Source organism: Brassica oleracea, chromosome C9 (assembly GCF_000695525.1).
Source record: "Brassica oleracea var. oleracea cultivar TO1000 chromosome C9, BOL, whole genome shotgun sequence".
Lineage (NCBI taxonomy): Eukaryota > Viridiplantae > Streptophyta > Magnoliopsida > Brassicales > Brassicaceae > Brassica > Brassica oleracea.
The window spans coordinates 15,978,427-15,990,517 of record NC_027756.1 but is presented as its reverse complement, the minus strand read 5'-3'; the positions used below and the strand labels follow the sequence as shown (position 1 = coordinate 15,990,517).

General features: G+C 31.0%; 3 protein-coding genes across 7 annotated transcripts; 1 reads left to right on the top strand and 2 right to left on the bottom strand.

Moving 5' to 3' along the window:
• Nucleotides 1-2,882: 2,882 nt before the first annotated feature.
• LOC106313897 lies at nucleotides 2,883-5,022 on the bottom strand. 4 transcript variants are annotated; one of them, XR_001264516.1, is made up of 5 exons: nucleotides 4,911-5,022; nucleotides 4,477-4,630; nucleotides 4,083-4,276; nucleotides 3,081-3,605; nucleotides 2,883-2,981 (listed from the first exon to the last, which is right to left on the bottom strand). XR_001264516.1 is itself a non-coding variant. In XM_013751826.1 (4 exons), exons 2-3 carry the CDS (start codon nucleotides 4,622-4,624, stop codon nucleotides 4,113-4,115), a joined length of 312 nt encoding a protein of 103 aa, XP_013607280.1. In that variant the 5' UTR covers nucleotides 4,625-4,630; nucleotides 4,911-5,022; the 3' UTR covers nucleotides 2,883-3,605; nucleotides 4,083-4,112. The 4 variants fall into 4 exon arrangements, 2 of the variants coding, with proteins under 2 accessions (XP_013607280.1, XP_013607281.1); XR_001264517.1 differs by having other exon boundaries at nucleotides 2,883-3,211; nucleotides 3,297-3,605; XM_013751826.1 differs by having other exon boundaries at nucleotides 2,883-3,605.
• A 250-nt stretch (nucleotides 5,023-5,272) lies between these two features.
• On the top strand, nucleotides 5,273-8,223 carry LOC106319225 (aspartic proteinase oryzasin-1-like). Of its 2 annotated transcripts, XM_013757497.1 has the most exons (13): nucleotides 5,273-5,382; nucleotides 5,501-5,569; nucleotides 5,736-6,089; nucleotides 6,184-6,244; nucleotides 6,323-6,417; nucleotides 6,499-6,780; nucleotides 6,859-6,898; nucleotides 6,969-7,033; nucleotides 7,130-7,243; nucleotides 7,321-7,373; nucleotides 7,451-7,706; nucleotides 7,790-7,878; nucleotides 7,958-8,223. In XM_013757497.1, exons 3-13 carry the CDS (start codon nucleotides 5,739-5,741, stop codon nucleotides 8,040-8,042), a joined length of 1,491 nt encoding a protein of 496 aa, XP_013612951.1. In that variant the 5' UTR covers nucleotides 5,273-5,382; nucleotides 5,501-5,569; nucleotides 5,736-5,738; the 3' UTR covers nucleotides 8,043-8,223. The 2 variants fall into 2 exon arrangements, with proteins under 2 accessions (XP_013612951.1, XP_013612952.1); XM_013757498.1 differs by lacking the exon at nucleotides 5,501-5,569 and having other exon boundaries at nucleotides 5,279-5,382.
• A 93-nt stretch (nucleotides 8,224-8,316) lies between these two features.
• On the bottom strand, nucleotides 8,317-8,833 carry LOC106319227 (UPF0057 membrane protein At1g57550). Its single transcript, XM_013757499.1, has 2 exons — nucleotides 8,674-8,833; nucleotides 8,317-8,548 (listed from the first exon to the last, which is right to left on the bottom strand). Exons 1-2 carry the CDS (start codon nucleotides 8,746-8,748, stop codon nucleotides 8,465-8,467), a joined length of 159 nt encoding a protein of 52 aa, XP_013612953.1. The 5' UTR covers nucleotides 8,749-8,833; the 3' UTR covers nucleotides 8,317-8,464.
• Nucleotides 8,834-12,091: the final 3,258 nt, after the last annotated feature.

Sequence of the window (12,091 nt, the reverse complement as noted above, 5' to 3'; positions counted from 1 at the left end):
CCAAATTGAATTTTATTTACATTTTACATATTCATTTTGTACTTTAGTTTTCGTGTTTGAATATAGATAATGGGCTAAATCTTAGAAATTACTTTTTAATGTTCAGTTTAGCACATTCAGTATTGAAAAAAATAAGACACCAGAACTATGAAATTTAGCTGCATAACGTTCAATTTATGGTATAATTACACAATTCAGTTTTCTGACACATAACGTCAAAATCAAAATGAAAAATTCTTGACTAAAACATTTCCGACCTACCGGATTCGAACCAGTGACCTAAGGATATTCTGCAACTACTACAGTTCTCCGCTCTACCAACTGAACTAAGGTCAAATGTATACAACACTTCATACATATGTTCATTCTACATATAGATTATTGATACACAATAAGGTCCATATTGTTTGCTCATTTAAATAATTATATAGTTTATGCTTAGCAAAATTAAAAAGAAAGCCATAATATAATATATATTGCCCAGTCCATTATAGCAGTAGCAAACAATTAGATGAACTAATTCACAAAATCTTGCGGGACTATTTAAACTGGTGGTACAATAGACCTCGATTTTTATCTGACACTCGATAATCATCTTTCCATAAAGAAGCTTTTTATTTTTTTGAATATTTATATATACATAGACAATGTAGCTTATACTATGTTCATTCAAAATTGTTGATCTTGGAGAAATAATTTACTAAATCAAGAAGTTTTTATAAATTTTCCTTATCCACAGGTTATAAATCTCTCTATTTTTTACAAACATTGTTTAATTTTGAAATAAATTTCCAATTATTTTTAAATCCGTCCAACCTATTTTCTGAATATTTTTTGATATACTCTTATTGCGGATATACAGCATTCAATTTATGGTATAATTACACAATTCAGTTTTCTGACACATAACGTCAAAATCAAAATGAAAAATTCTTGACTAAAACATTTCCGACCTACCGGATTCGAACCAGTGACCTAAGGATATTCTGCAACTACTACAGTTCTCCGCTCTACCAACTGAGCTAAGGTCAAATGTATACAACACTTCATACATATGTTCATTCTACATATAGATTATTAATACACAATAATGTCCATATTGTTTGCTCATTTAAATAATTATATAGTTTATGCTTAGCAAAATAAAAAAGAAAGCCATAATATAATAAACATTGCCCAGTCCATTGTAGCAGTAGCAAACAATTAGATGAACTAATTCACAAAATCTTGCGGGGACTATTTGAAGTGGCGGTACAATAGTCCTCGATTTTTATCTGACACTCGAGAATCATTTTTCTATAAAGAAGCTTTTTATTTTCTTGGATTTTTATATATACATAGACAATGTAGCTTATACTATGTTCATTCAAAATTGTTGATCTTGGAGAAAAAAATTACTAAATTTAGAAAGTTCGAGAAATTTTCCTTAACTAAATGAAAAGGATAATAACCACAGGTTATAAATATTTATAATTTGTTATAAACATTGTTTATTTATAAAAGAAAGTTATAATTTTTTTTAAATCAGTTCACCCTATTTTCTGAAAGAAACCTAATTTTTTTATAAACTCCTATTACAGTATATACATTATTAGATTGTACATATGTGTAATATTATTAAACTACGTTGAAAATTAACTATAAAAGAAAAATAGTCAAGTAATTTCTGCTTAAAATACAGCCCTCCGCTCTACCAACTGAGCTTAAGTCGGCATTGTAATAAGGTAGATTAGATAAGGACATGCTTGTTTGCCTAATCCTTTTTCGAGTATAATAGGAAAACACACAAAAAAGTTTGTTAATTATTTGTATCTTGAACTGTTTTGTAACATTTCCTAATTTATCTGTGTAAAAATTAAACTATCATTAGAAACAAAATTACAAAATAGTCGTATTTTCTAAAACCCCAGTTTCTCAAAAGAGTGAACAGCAGGATTCGTACCTGCACGGGCAAAACCCACATGATTTCTAGTCATGCCTGATAACCACTCTGGCACATCCACTTTAATGATTAACTGAAACATTGTTCTTTATAGATTAATCTACATAATACTCTCTATCATTATTGTTGACTTTTTTGGGAGAAGTAGACGAGTTTGAAGGATATTTTAAATTTTTATTTTACCAACATGAATGTATCAATAGTCCAAAATTTATCATCTAAACCTCCAAACTCTACATATTTCCAAACATTATTAATTTTTGCTAGATATTGTTTTTTATTCCAATTGAGTACAAATTAAAATCAATTTATATGTCCAAGTTAAGTAAAATGGTAGAAATGATATTTAGGATAGCATGACTGATTATATTAGTTAAAATGAAAAGATAAGTTCATGCAAGAAAATGGCAGAGAATTTCGACTACCCTTAAGAGAACATTGAAAACTGATAGGCACATGCAGCAATCTTCAAATTGAATTTTATTTACATTTTACATATTCCTTTTGTACTATATTTTTCGTGTTTTAATGTAGATAATATGCTAAGAAATTACTCTTGCTGGGACTATGTGAACTGGTGGCACAATAGTCCTTGATTTTTATCTGATACTTGATCACCTTTTTCTATAACGAAGCTTTTACTTTTCTTGAATTAGTATATATATGTAGACAATGTAGCTTATACTATGGTCATTCAAAATTGTTGATCGTGGTGAAAAAGATTACTATATCAAGAAAGTTCGAAAAATATTCCTGAACTAAAAGAAATGGATTATAACCATAGGTTATAAATCTTTCTAATACTCACTAAGCTCAGTGTCACTTTGCCACATACACAGTAGTATATTGTGATAACATGGGGGCGACGTATCTCTGTGATAATCATGTGTTTCACTCCCGAATAAAGCATCTTGTTTTGGATTATCACTTCATCCGCGACAATGTAAACTTGGGTACTTTATGATTATCTCATGTATCTACTCACGAGCAGCTCGCCAACGCATTCACTAAGCCATTGTCCTGACCTCGTTTTTTAGAGCTATCAAGCAAGATTGGAGTATGTCAACTCCCTCCATCTTAAGCTTTCCATTCTATGCAGAACACTCAAAACGAACAAATACAAACTCCCAAAACTTACAAATACGACTCTTATATCGGATGTCCGTGGGTCGCCCACTGCATATCACTGGTGAGGCAGGATTGGTTGAGCAATGGAAAGAATTTATCTGTGTAATGTTCTCTTACTGTGGGAAATGATCAATTGATTCCCTGTCGCATTTCAAGATAAATATCTTCCCTTATTAGTTTGCAGCTTTGGCACGCGACTATTTACGAGTTGTGGAAAGAGCAGAACCATCGTTTCCACCGTGGTGTATCGTTATCTCTTTGTGGTTTACATCTTCCCTCCTTTCCATTTTCTCTTTGTATATGTGCATGTTCTAAACTTTAATCTTCACTATGAAAGCCTTATTTAAAAAAAAAAAAAAAAAAAGAACGACCTGGACAGCCACTGCATGTTTCTCGCTTGTTATGCATTTCAGATTTATATCCACTCTGTTTGGAAGGAAAGAAATCGTCGTAATCACGGTGAACCTCCTTTACCTACCACCCTCTCTGCTCAAGATCATCGACAAGAACGTCCAGGTCTCATTCTGCTTGTCAACTGTCACGTGAAGCAACATGACTCATGAGGGAATTCTTCGACTTTGGTTCAGTGCCATAGATGATTATAAGTTTTTTAAAACAACCAGTAGTTGCACTTGATGGAAAACAGAGCTTTTGATGAATACAATTTAACATTCATTCAAAAAAAACACACACACACACACATTTGTACTCTGTTGCAAAACTTTTTAAGTGTATTCCAATACTAAATCGTGAGCTAATTCATTTAGCCTATGATGAAATTAGTCCAAGTTTAAGTTGAGTTATTTAATCTAATAAATCAGCTGAGCTGAATCATAAAGTACTTGAATTCATAATGAGCTAAGCTGAACCCCGTAGCTCATTTTGAACGCTCCTAAAGAAATAGGAACAAAATCCAAATAAGAAGCACTAAAAGACATAGTAGTATTTAGGAATAGATAGCTAAACTCTGTGTACTGCAAAAAAAAACATGTACAAAATCTGAGGTACATACACATAAGAGATAAAGTCAGAAACTGATGGTTTAAGGGAGTGAAGCTTGAGGAGCTTTGGGTTGGTCGTATGCAGCAATGTTTTGGGGTTCACATTCAGGGCTCAGGAGACGGACAAGTGTTGCCGTAGATGCACTCATGGACACAGCTCCACACCCAGCCCATCGCAGACTTTTTGGCACTGTAACCCTCGGACCTGCACATTCCACATAAGCAACAGCCATGAAATGGAGGGGTCAACATTTTCTTCTCTTACCATTGTATCTTAGGTTTTGTCACTCAACTATCCAATCATTTGAATCATAAATTCCGCAAAAAACAAAAACTATCCCCAAGAATCACCATGGCGCAAATAAGAAATATGAAGTTTATAAGAAAGAAGAGAAACTTTGATACCATAGTGAAGTCTGCAGAGAACCCAGAAACCAAGAGCTCCACCAACAGTGAAAATAGCAGCAGTTTGTCTCATGAGCCTTGAACATGGCTTTGCATCTGATCTCATCAGATCGCCTTCTGACCATCCTAACATCTGCCTCAACGCCATTTCTCTCTGTAACAACAACAAAACCCCCATCAAACCTTGGTTTTCTGACAAAGATGTTCGGTGAGACATTTTATCGAACAGTTTAAGGACGACTTCAGAACATATTTAATCTACGCATGTCAGAACAGAACAGAAGATCTGATTCTTGATTCCACTAAACCAGGGAGCTACAGGACGATTGTATTCCCGCACAATGAAATCGTCCAAGTTGATTAATTAAGCATAATCGCCGCAATTGATAAGAAGGAAGATTCGGAAGGAGAAAAGTGAGAACAGAGGAGCTCACCGGAGATGCACAGATGTGGAGTAGGTTATGGCCAGCAGAGGTTCGTAGCAAATAGGCAAATTCAGATTATGAGGGACTTCTGAGAGGGGAGAGAGACATCGTGTATTTTATATCAAATAAATTTTATAATTTAACATTTTACCAAAAGTTTTTTTTTTTTTTTAATTCTCATTTTACATCTAACTTTACAAGTACGCCCAAATTTGTTTTTTTACAATAATGATATTAATTTATTATAAAAATAAAATATCAAACATGGGTTGAGGAGATTTAAATTTCTTTTTTTATTTTCAATGACTAAAAAACTCTCTCTATGTACCTCCAAAGTCAACTAAAAACGAATGTGTCATTGTCACTTTCACTGGAGAAAATAAATATCTACACGCATAAACGAGATAACGGAGGAGAAAGAAAATCTCTTCCACTCACAAAAAGTACAGACCTTCTTGATCTTCACCCTCAATCCACTTAGGTTTGTTGCTGCTCCATCATTAACTAAATTTCTCTCTCTAAAGTTTTGGTGTTTCCACCTTTATACAGATGACTTTGTTAAACATGTTTTTTTTTTTTTTTTTTTTTTTTTTGTGTAGATTACTTCTTCCTGGAAAATAATCGAGTTTCAGTCAGTGAACAATCAAGTGGGTTTAACGTTAATAAGAGTAAGAATTAACAATTAACTTGCTTCAGTAACTGATTAACTTTAGTTACTTTAATTTATCACTGAAATCCCAAAAGAAAACTAGAATTATTTTCCTCTGTTTGAGATTTAATTAAAAAAGAAGCTATAATGTTTTATCTTTACTTTAATGACGATACATGTGACAGGACATGATGCTTATCCGTCAAGCCATCTGTTTCTGTCTCTTAGCAACCTTTCTACATCCCATAACCTCCAGTGGTCTGTTCCGTGTCGGTCTGAAGAAAAGACGGCTCGAGCTCGATGATATTAGAACCGGTCGAGTGATCAGAAAGCTGAAACATTCACAAGGAGGACTCACATATTACCCTACTCTTGGAGGTGATTCTACTCAAGAAAATCAGGTTATTCTTAAGAACTACCTAGACGCTCAATACTATGGAGTTATTGGAATCGGAACACCTTCTCAAGAATTCGAAGTCATATTCGATACCGGAAGTTCCAACCTCTGGGTTCCATCTATACATTGCAAACTTCTAGACGTGAGTTATACAAAATCTAGAATTTGTTTGTGTTTGTTTGGAACCGTCTCTTTTTGTCTTATCTTGTCTAGTATTTGTATGTTGTGCTCTTCAGCTGGCTTGCTGGGTCCATCACAAGTACAAGTCTAGCAAATCCAAAACATACACAAAGAACGGTACTTACATTGTCTATAGTCTAGTGTTAATAAATAAACCAATCTCTTGGTATCATTGAATCACATTTTGAGTAACAGGAAAGCCGTGTACTATAACATATGGTTCGGGATCCATCTCTGGATTCTTTAGTCAAGACAATGTGAAAGTTGGTGGTCTTGTAGTTAAAGATCAGGTCTGGATTATTTGTCTTTCCTCTCCTAAAACCTATTTGGTTTGCAATGTAATCACACTAAAAACTTTCTTATAATATTAGGAGTTTATTGAAGCTACACATGAAGGGAGTCTCTCTTTTCTCCTAGCAAAGTTCGATGGACTATTCGGGTTAGGGTTTCAGGAGATTTCAGAGGGAAATGCTGTGCCAGTTTGGGACAACATGGTGGGTCAAGAACTAGTGAAGGAGAAAGTTTTCTCATTCTGGCTAAACCGTGATGCGGATGCTGAAACAGGAGGTGAGATTGTGTTTGGTGGTGTTGATCCTGCGCACTTTAAAGGCAACCACACGTATGTCCCTGTCACTAGAAAAGGCTATTGGCAGGTGAGAAGACGTTACTTGGACCCATATATACTCTCTCTTGATGACTTTGGCTCAAGTTTTTTTTAACTCTTCTTTCAGTTTAACATGGGAGATATCTTTGTCGGAGATAACTCAACTGGTAAATAATACTATATGGTCTGAATGTTAGGCATATGTTGGTCACGAAATCCAAAACTTTTATTGTGTAGGTTTCTGCGAGCAAGGATGTGATGCAATCATGGACTCAGGAACTTCATTACTAGCTGGACCAACTGTAAAAAAAAAAAACTATCCTTTAACCTTTTCAGGTCTTGCAATTCTAAAAAAGAATGTTTCTAGTTAATATTGATTATTGATGCTTTCGTTTTAGACGGTAATCACGCAAATCAACCATGGCATTGGTGCTACGGGAGTTGTTAGTGCGGAGTGTAAAATAGTGGTTTCTGAATATGGAGAGATGATATGGGATCTGTTAGTCTCAAAGGTAAAAAACACTGTCAGTTTTTGCCATCATATATTACATTCTTGTAAATCAGGAAAGATCTTGATCCTAACGTGCAGGTACTACCTAGTCTTGTGTGTAAAGAGATCGGTCTCTGTGTTTTTGGAAAACAGTATGTGAACAATCTCTTCAAAGCAGCAAAACCATATAACACAATATCAGTATAAACTTAGATCTTGATGAGTGCAGGACGGGAGTCAAATCGGTGGTTGAGCAAGAAGGATCATCAGTTTTATGTAAGGTCTGTGAGATGGCTGTTGTCTGGGTTGAAACACGACTGAAACAGAAAGAAACCAAAGAGAAAGTGTTTGAAGACCTGAACAAGCTTTGTGAGAGCTTTCCTAGTCCCGCAGGAGAGTCAATCATCGACTGCAACAACATCCAAAACATGCCAAATGTTACATTCACAATTGGAGGCAACCCCTTCTCTCTCACCCCTCAACAGGTTTTAAAAAAAAACTTCTAATAATACTTTTACCTGAAAATGTTCTGTTTTCATACATTTTTTGCTGCTATTATATGGTTTAGTACATTCTCAAAACTGGAGTAGGCTATGCTGAGACGTGCATAAGTGGGTTTTCAGCTTACGATTTGCCTCCACCGACTGGTCCTCTTTGGTAAGCCGAGTTTAATTTTTTTACAGAGTTTATTTTCATATTTATTTAAAGGTTTTGAGGTCAAGGGTGGTCTATGCAGGATTCTTGGCGATGTCTTTATGGGAGCTTACCACACGGTATTCGATTCAGGCAATCTTCAAATTGGTATTGCAAAAACCGCATAAGTTTGTGTACACCAGTTTATCTACGTAAGTTCGTTGTGTTTTATCAATGACTCATGTACCATTTACTCCATGTATTGTCTCTCTACTAGAACTTCAAACATATTCTAGATCCTAGTGTATATTTGTTTCATCACTCTTTAGACGTAATATTGATACAAGTAAACGATTTAGCATTTGACCATCTTCAATCTTTCAAGGTCCCTACACATTTGGTTATGGTTCAAGCCTGATCACGCAAACAAAAGGAGAACTAGAATCTCAATTACTTATCTAATATAGCGACAAAAAGATTGTTAAATAACGGAGAGACTAGAGATTACAACTGAGTCCATAACACAACATTAAAAGAAAAACTTGAGATACGTTGTTCAAAAGAAACCAAAAGAAAAAAAAAATAGATTTAGTGTTTTTGTTTGGTTGTTCTATTTGGTAAGAACCCATATGGCATATACCATTCCAGGTACAAAACCCAAGAACGTTAGGAGCAAAGAGAGCCAAAACTCCAACTGCAAACAAAATACGCAAAAGATGAAGAGAAAAAGAGATTCAAATCTTACTTCACGATTGTTGTTTAAATACTAAGTTATATATATATATATATATATATATATATATATCATAAACACATTACCCCGCAACCAAATCTGAGGAATACGCCAACAGGAGGCATGAAAATTGCACAAAGAATTTCAATGAAACTGCCCATTCTTCTTCTGTAATTTTTGTTTTTGTATATTTTTGTGCTGCTTACGTTGTTGTTGGTTAATAAACAAGAATGTAGGAATATACTGAATCCGTTTAATAAGGGAGAAACTGAATTTGATTGTATAACGTCCTCTGTTTATTCCTGAAAAGAAGGAGCTCCGATTCAAATACCAATAACTACCCTACAACTCCCTTTGCATTTTCGACACGACTACACGTTGCTCACCGGTTCAAGAAATGAGATGAACAAAAAGTTAAATAACTAGATATGTTATTTAATCTCTATATATTAATAGAGAAATATTTAAAAAGTTATAACCTTTAGTTTGTATTAATTTTAAAAAAAAATGTCTTGTTGAGTTGTCACGTAATCTTATATATTAAAACAGAAGTCACAACTTTAATTCATGTGTGATTTTTTTTAAAATGAATTTAATGGACATATTACTAGAAAGTCATGTTACATTTAATCTCTAATCTTATCATTTAAATTTTGGGTCTATCAGAAATTTTTATTGGGCTATTAATAATTGGATTTAAACAATAGATGATCCATTGAATTTATAGATATTATAAATTAAATAGATATAATTTAATGTTGTAATACTATACCTCCATATGTTAATTATTTAAATATTTGTCGATGTTAACTTTTAAAATTATAAAGATTTTTTTTTAAATAACAAAAATCATATTATCTAACAATGATTAATCTTTACTACCTTAAACCAATGAAAACAAATTTTAAACTTTAAACTATATAGTTTATTTTAAAAATTCAACAAAAACTAAATGTTTAATTATTTACTCGATAATATAAATCTATGAAGCTAAAAACTTTCTAAATTTATGAAAAGTTACAATATCTTTGAATACGACAATAAAACAATATTTTACTAATTTATATATATATAGTTACAATTTTAATAATGAAATAATAATCCAAAAATATATATATAGAAGAAGATAGAAATACATAAGAAAGTTTGAAACAATCTATTCAATGAAAAAATAATATCGTAAACTTATTATGTTTTAAAAATTGATAGACACATATATATTATAATATATACCAATTTAGAATTGAAAATAAAATGTTTATATAAAAATAAATGAAAACAAAAATCTGCACGGTTGCGCGGATCGAAATCTAGTTATAATGTTAATTTTGCTTATTTGACGGCTTGAGAATCAATTGGAAATTTTGTTAGTCCAAAATTAAATTGCTAGAAAATGTTAAATTATATAGTATGTCCATTATGGACCATTCATTTATCAAATTGAATTATTTCCTTAAATAAAACCAACGGAATTACCTAATGTGATTAAGATATATATTGCAATAAATGATTTTAAATAATAAAGATTTGCTAACAATATGTATACTTTCTATCATTTTTGTTTAATTATTTATTATAAAAATAAATTACATAATTAAATTAATCATATAATAAAAATTTAGATTTTTTGTATATGTTGTATTATGAATTTTTCAAAACGACTATAAATTACTAAAACTGTTAAAAGTCTCTCATAAACTTTTGTGATCAAGGTTTAAATTTTTTTTTATAATAAGATACAATGATTATAAAATCATATGAATAAATAATTTTATTTTAATAGGTGTTTATGTTAATAGATATATGTTTCATATCGTTTAAATTAAACTATATACATCATATGAAAATACATACTTATATTTTGATATCTACGTTGAACATATATTGAAAAGTTAATATTTTAATTTTGAAATATTCATTGTTTTTTTAAATAATTATATAAATAATTAAAACCACTAAACATTCCACATTAAAAAAAATCGTTGGTGTAAAATTTTGTTACACAAATATGCAAATAATCAGAAAATCATATGAGCAAAAACTTCATTTAATAAATATCCATATTAAAAGTTAACTATATATCTATCTTAATATTATTTAAATTTAATTATATATCATATGCGATAGATAAGATTGATTGTTTTGATTTATTTACCCTAAAATGATTGCAAATAAACAAAAGAAATTGTTTGATTTATATGCGCACGCCAATTTATTACATAATAGTAATTGATTTCTTAATTATTTAATACATAATTATTTTAGGTGGGCAAAAAAAACGTGTAACACCTATGAAGTTGGTGGATTCAGAAATTTCCTCGCTAAATACACGTAAACTATTCCCTCGTAAATAACATAAAATAAGTAATAAATATAAAATATTTATTCTCCTCAAGGTGTGAATCTTAACCTAAGTATGTATTTCTTTGATAATTTTAAATCTTAAACATTTTATAAATCTCAAGCCAAAAAAAATAACGAAATGAGAATAAACTCAAAAATCAATATTTATATCGAGCAATAACCAAAATGAAAAAAGCAACACAAAAATGAGAAAAATATTGAAAATATTTAGGATTGACACATGAACGTAAACTTTTCATAACCATAATTAACTTTTAAATTGCTAAATCAAGATACAAAACCGAGTTCTCATATTTTCATTGTAACCAAATAGTAGGTCTGAGATTCTTCGGCCAAAACGTCAGGTTCTTATGGGATAAATGATTTTTTTGACATAAAATATTTTTAAAATGGGAGCAGCTCATCAGTAAACAATTATATAATTAACAAAAAATATTTAAAAAATTATTTAAGGGGCAAAAATATTTATTCGATCAAGAATATAAATTTTATTTTTCCATACGACATTTCTTAAATAATTTTCATATAAATTCGCCATTTGGAAGGCGCATGTCTTATCCTAGTAGTGGATTGTTTACTTGAATTTTGTTTACTTTACTATTTTTAGTTTTTGATTTAAAAAAATAAGTCGGAGGTAAAAATAAATTTTGTTTTAGGTGGGTAATGTATTCTGTGAAAACAATCATCCTTCAAAAATTAATTATAATCAAGAACAAAAATTTAAAAGTAAATATACATATAGTTCTTTTTATTGTAAATAAAGGGATCTTAAAATATTCAAATTTAATCTATTAATTTATAGTCATACTTTTTATCTACTTAATAAGTTGTTATTAAAATTTTGGACTTATTAATATTTCACTAAAACTAAATATAACATCCCTAATGATTATGATGAAAATTTTGACAATTAAATGTCATTAATCACTTTTAAAACTTACCGATATCATTATATCACCGACTCATAGCATATCAGATTAACAAATCAAAATTTCATGTATCTAATCTATTAGACTCTTAATTTTTATTTTTTAAGAAGTTGTCATTTAAATATTGGACTTATTTATATTTCACTAAAACAAAATGTTATGTCTTTTTTTTTTTGACGTCGAACGGCCATTCTATTACTCAAGCTTGAGG

Coding starts and splice junctions, on each gene's coding strand:
- LOC106319227 (XM_013757499.1), bottom strand. CDS start 8,748: ATGGGCAGTTTCATTGAAATTCTTTGTGCAATTTTCATGCCTCCTGTT. Junction 8,549..8,673: donor TCCTCAGATTTGGTTGCGGG/GTAATGTGTTTA, acceptor TTTTGTTTGCAG/TTGGAGTTTTGGCTCTCTTT.
- LOC106319225 (XM_013757497.1), top strand. CDS start 5,739: ATGATGCTTATCCGTCAAGCCATCTGTTTCTGTCTCTTAGCAACCTTT. Junction 6,781..6,858: donor CTAGAAAAGGCTATTGGCAG/GTGAGAAGACGT, acceptor CTCTTCTTTCAG/TTTAACATGGGAGATATCTT. Junction 7,244..7,320: donor GGGATCTGTTAGTCTCAAAG/GTAAAAAACACT, acceptor CCTAACGTGCAG/GTACTACCTAGTCTTGTGTG.
- LOC106313897 (XM_013751826.1), bottom strand. CDS start 4,624: ATGGCGTTGAGGCAGATGTTAGGATGGTCAGAAGGCGATCTGATGAGA. Junction 4,277..4,476: donor TCTCTGCAGACTTCACTATG/GTATCAAAGTTT, acceptor TGGAATGTGCAG/GTCCGAGGGTTACAGTGCCA.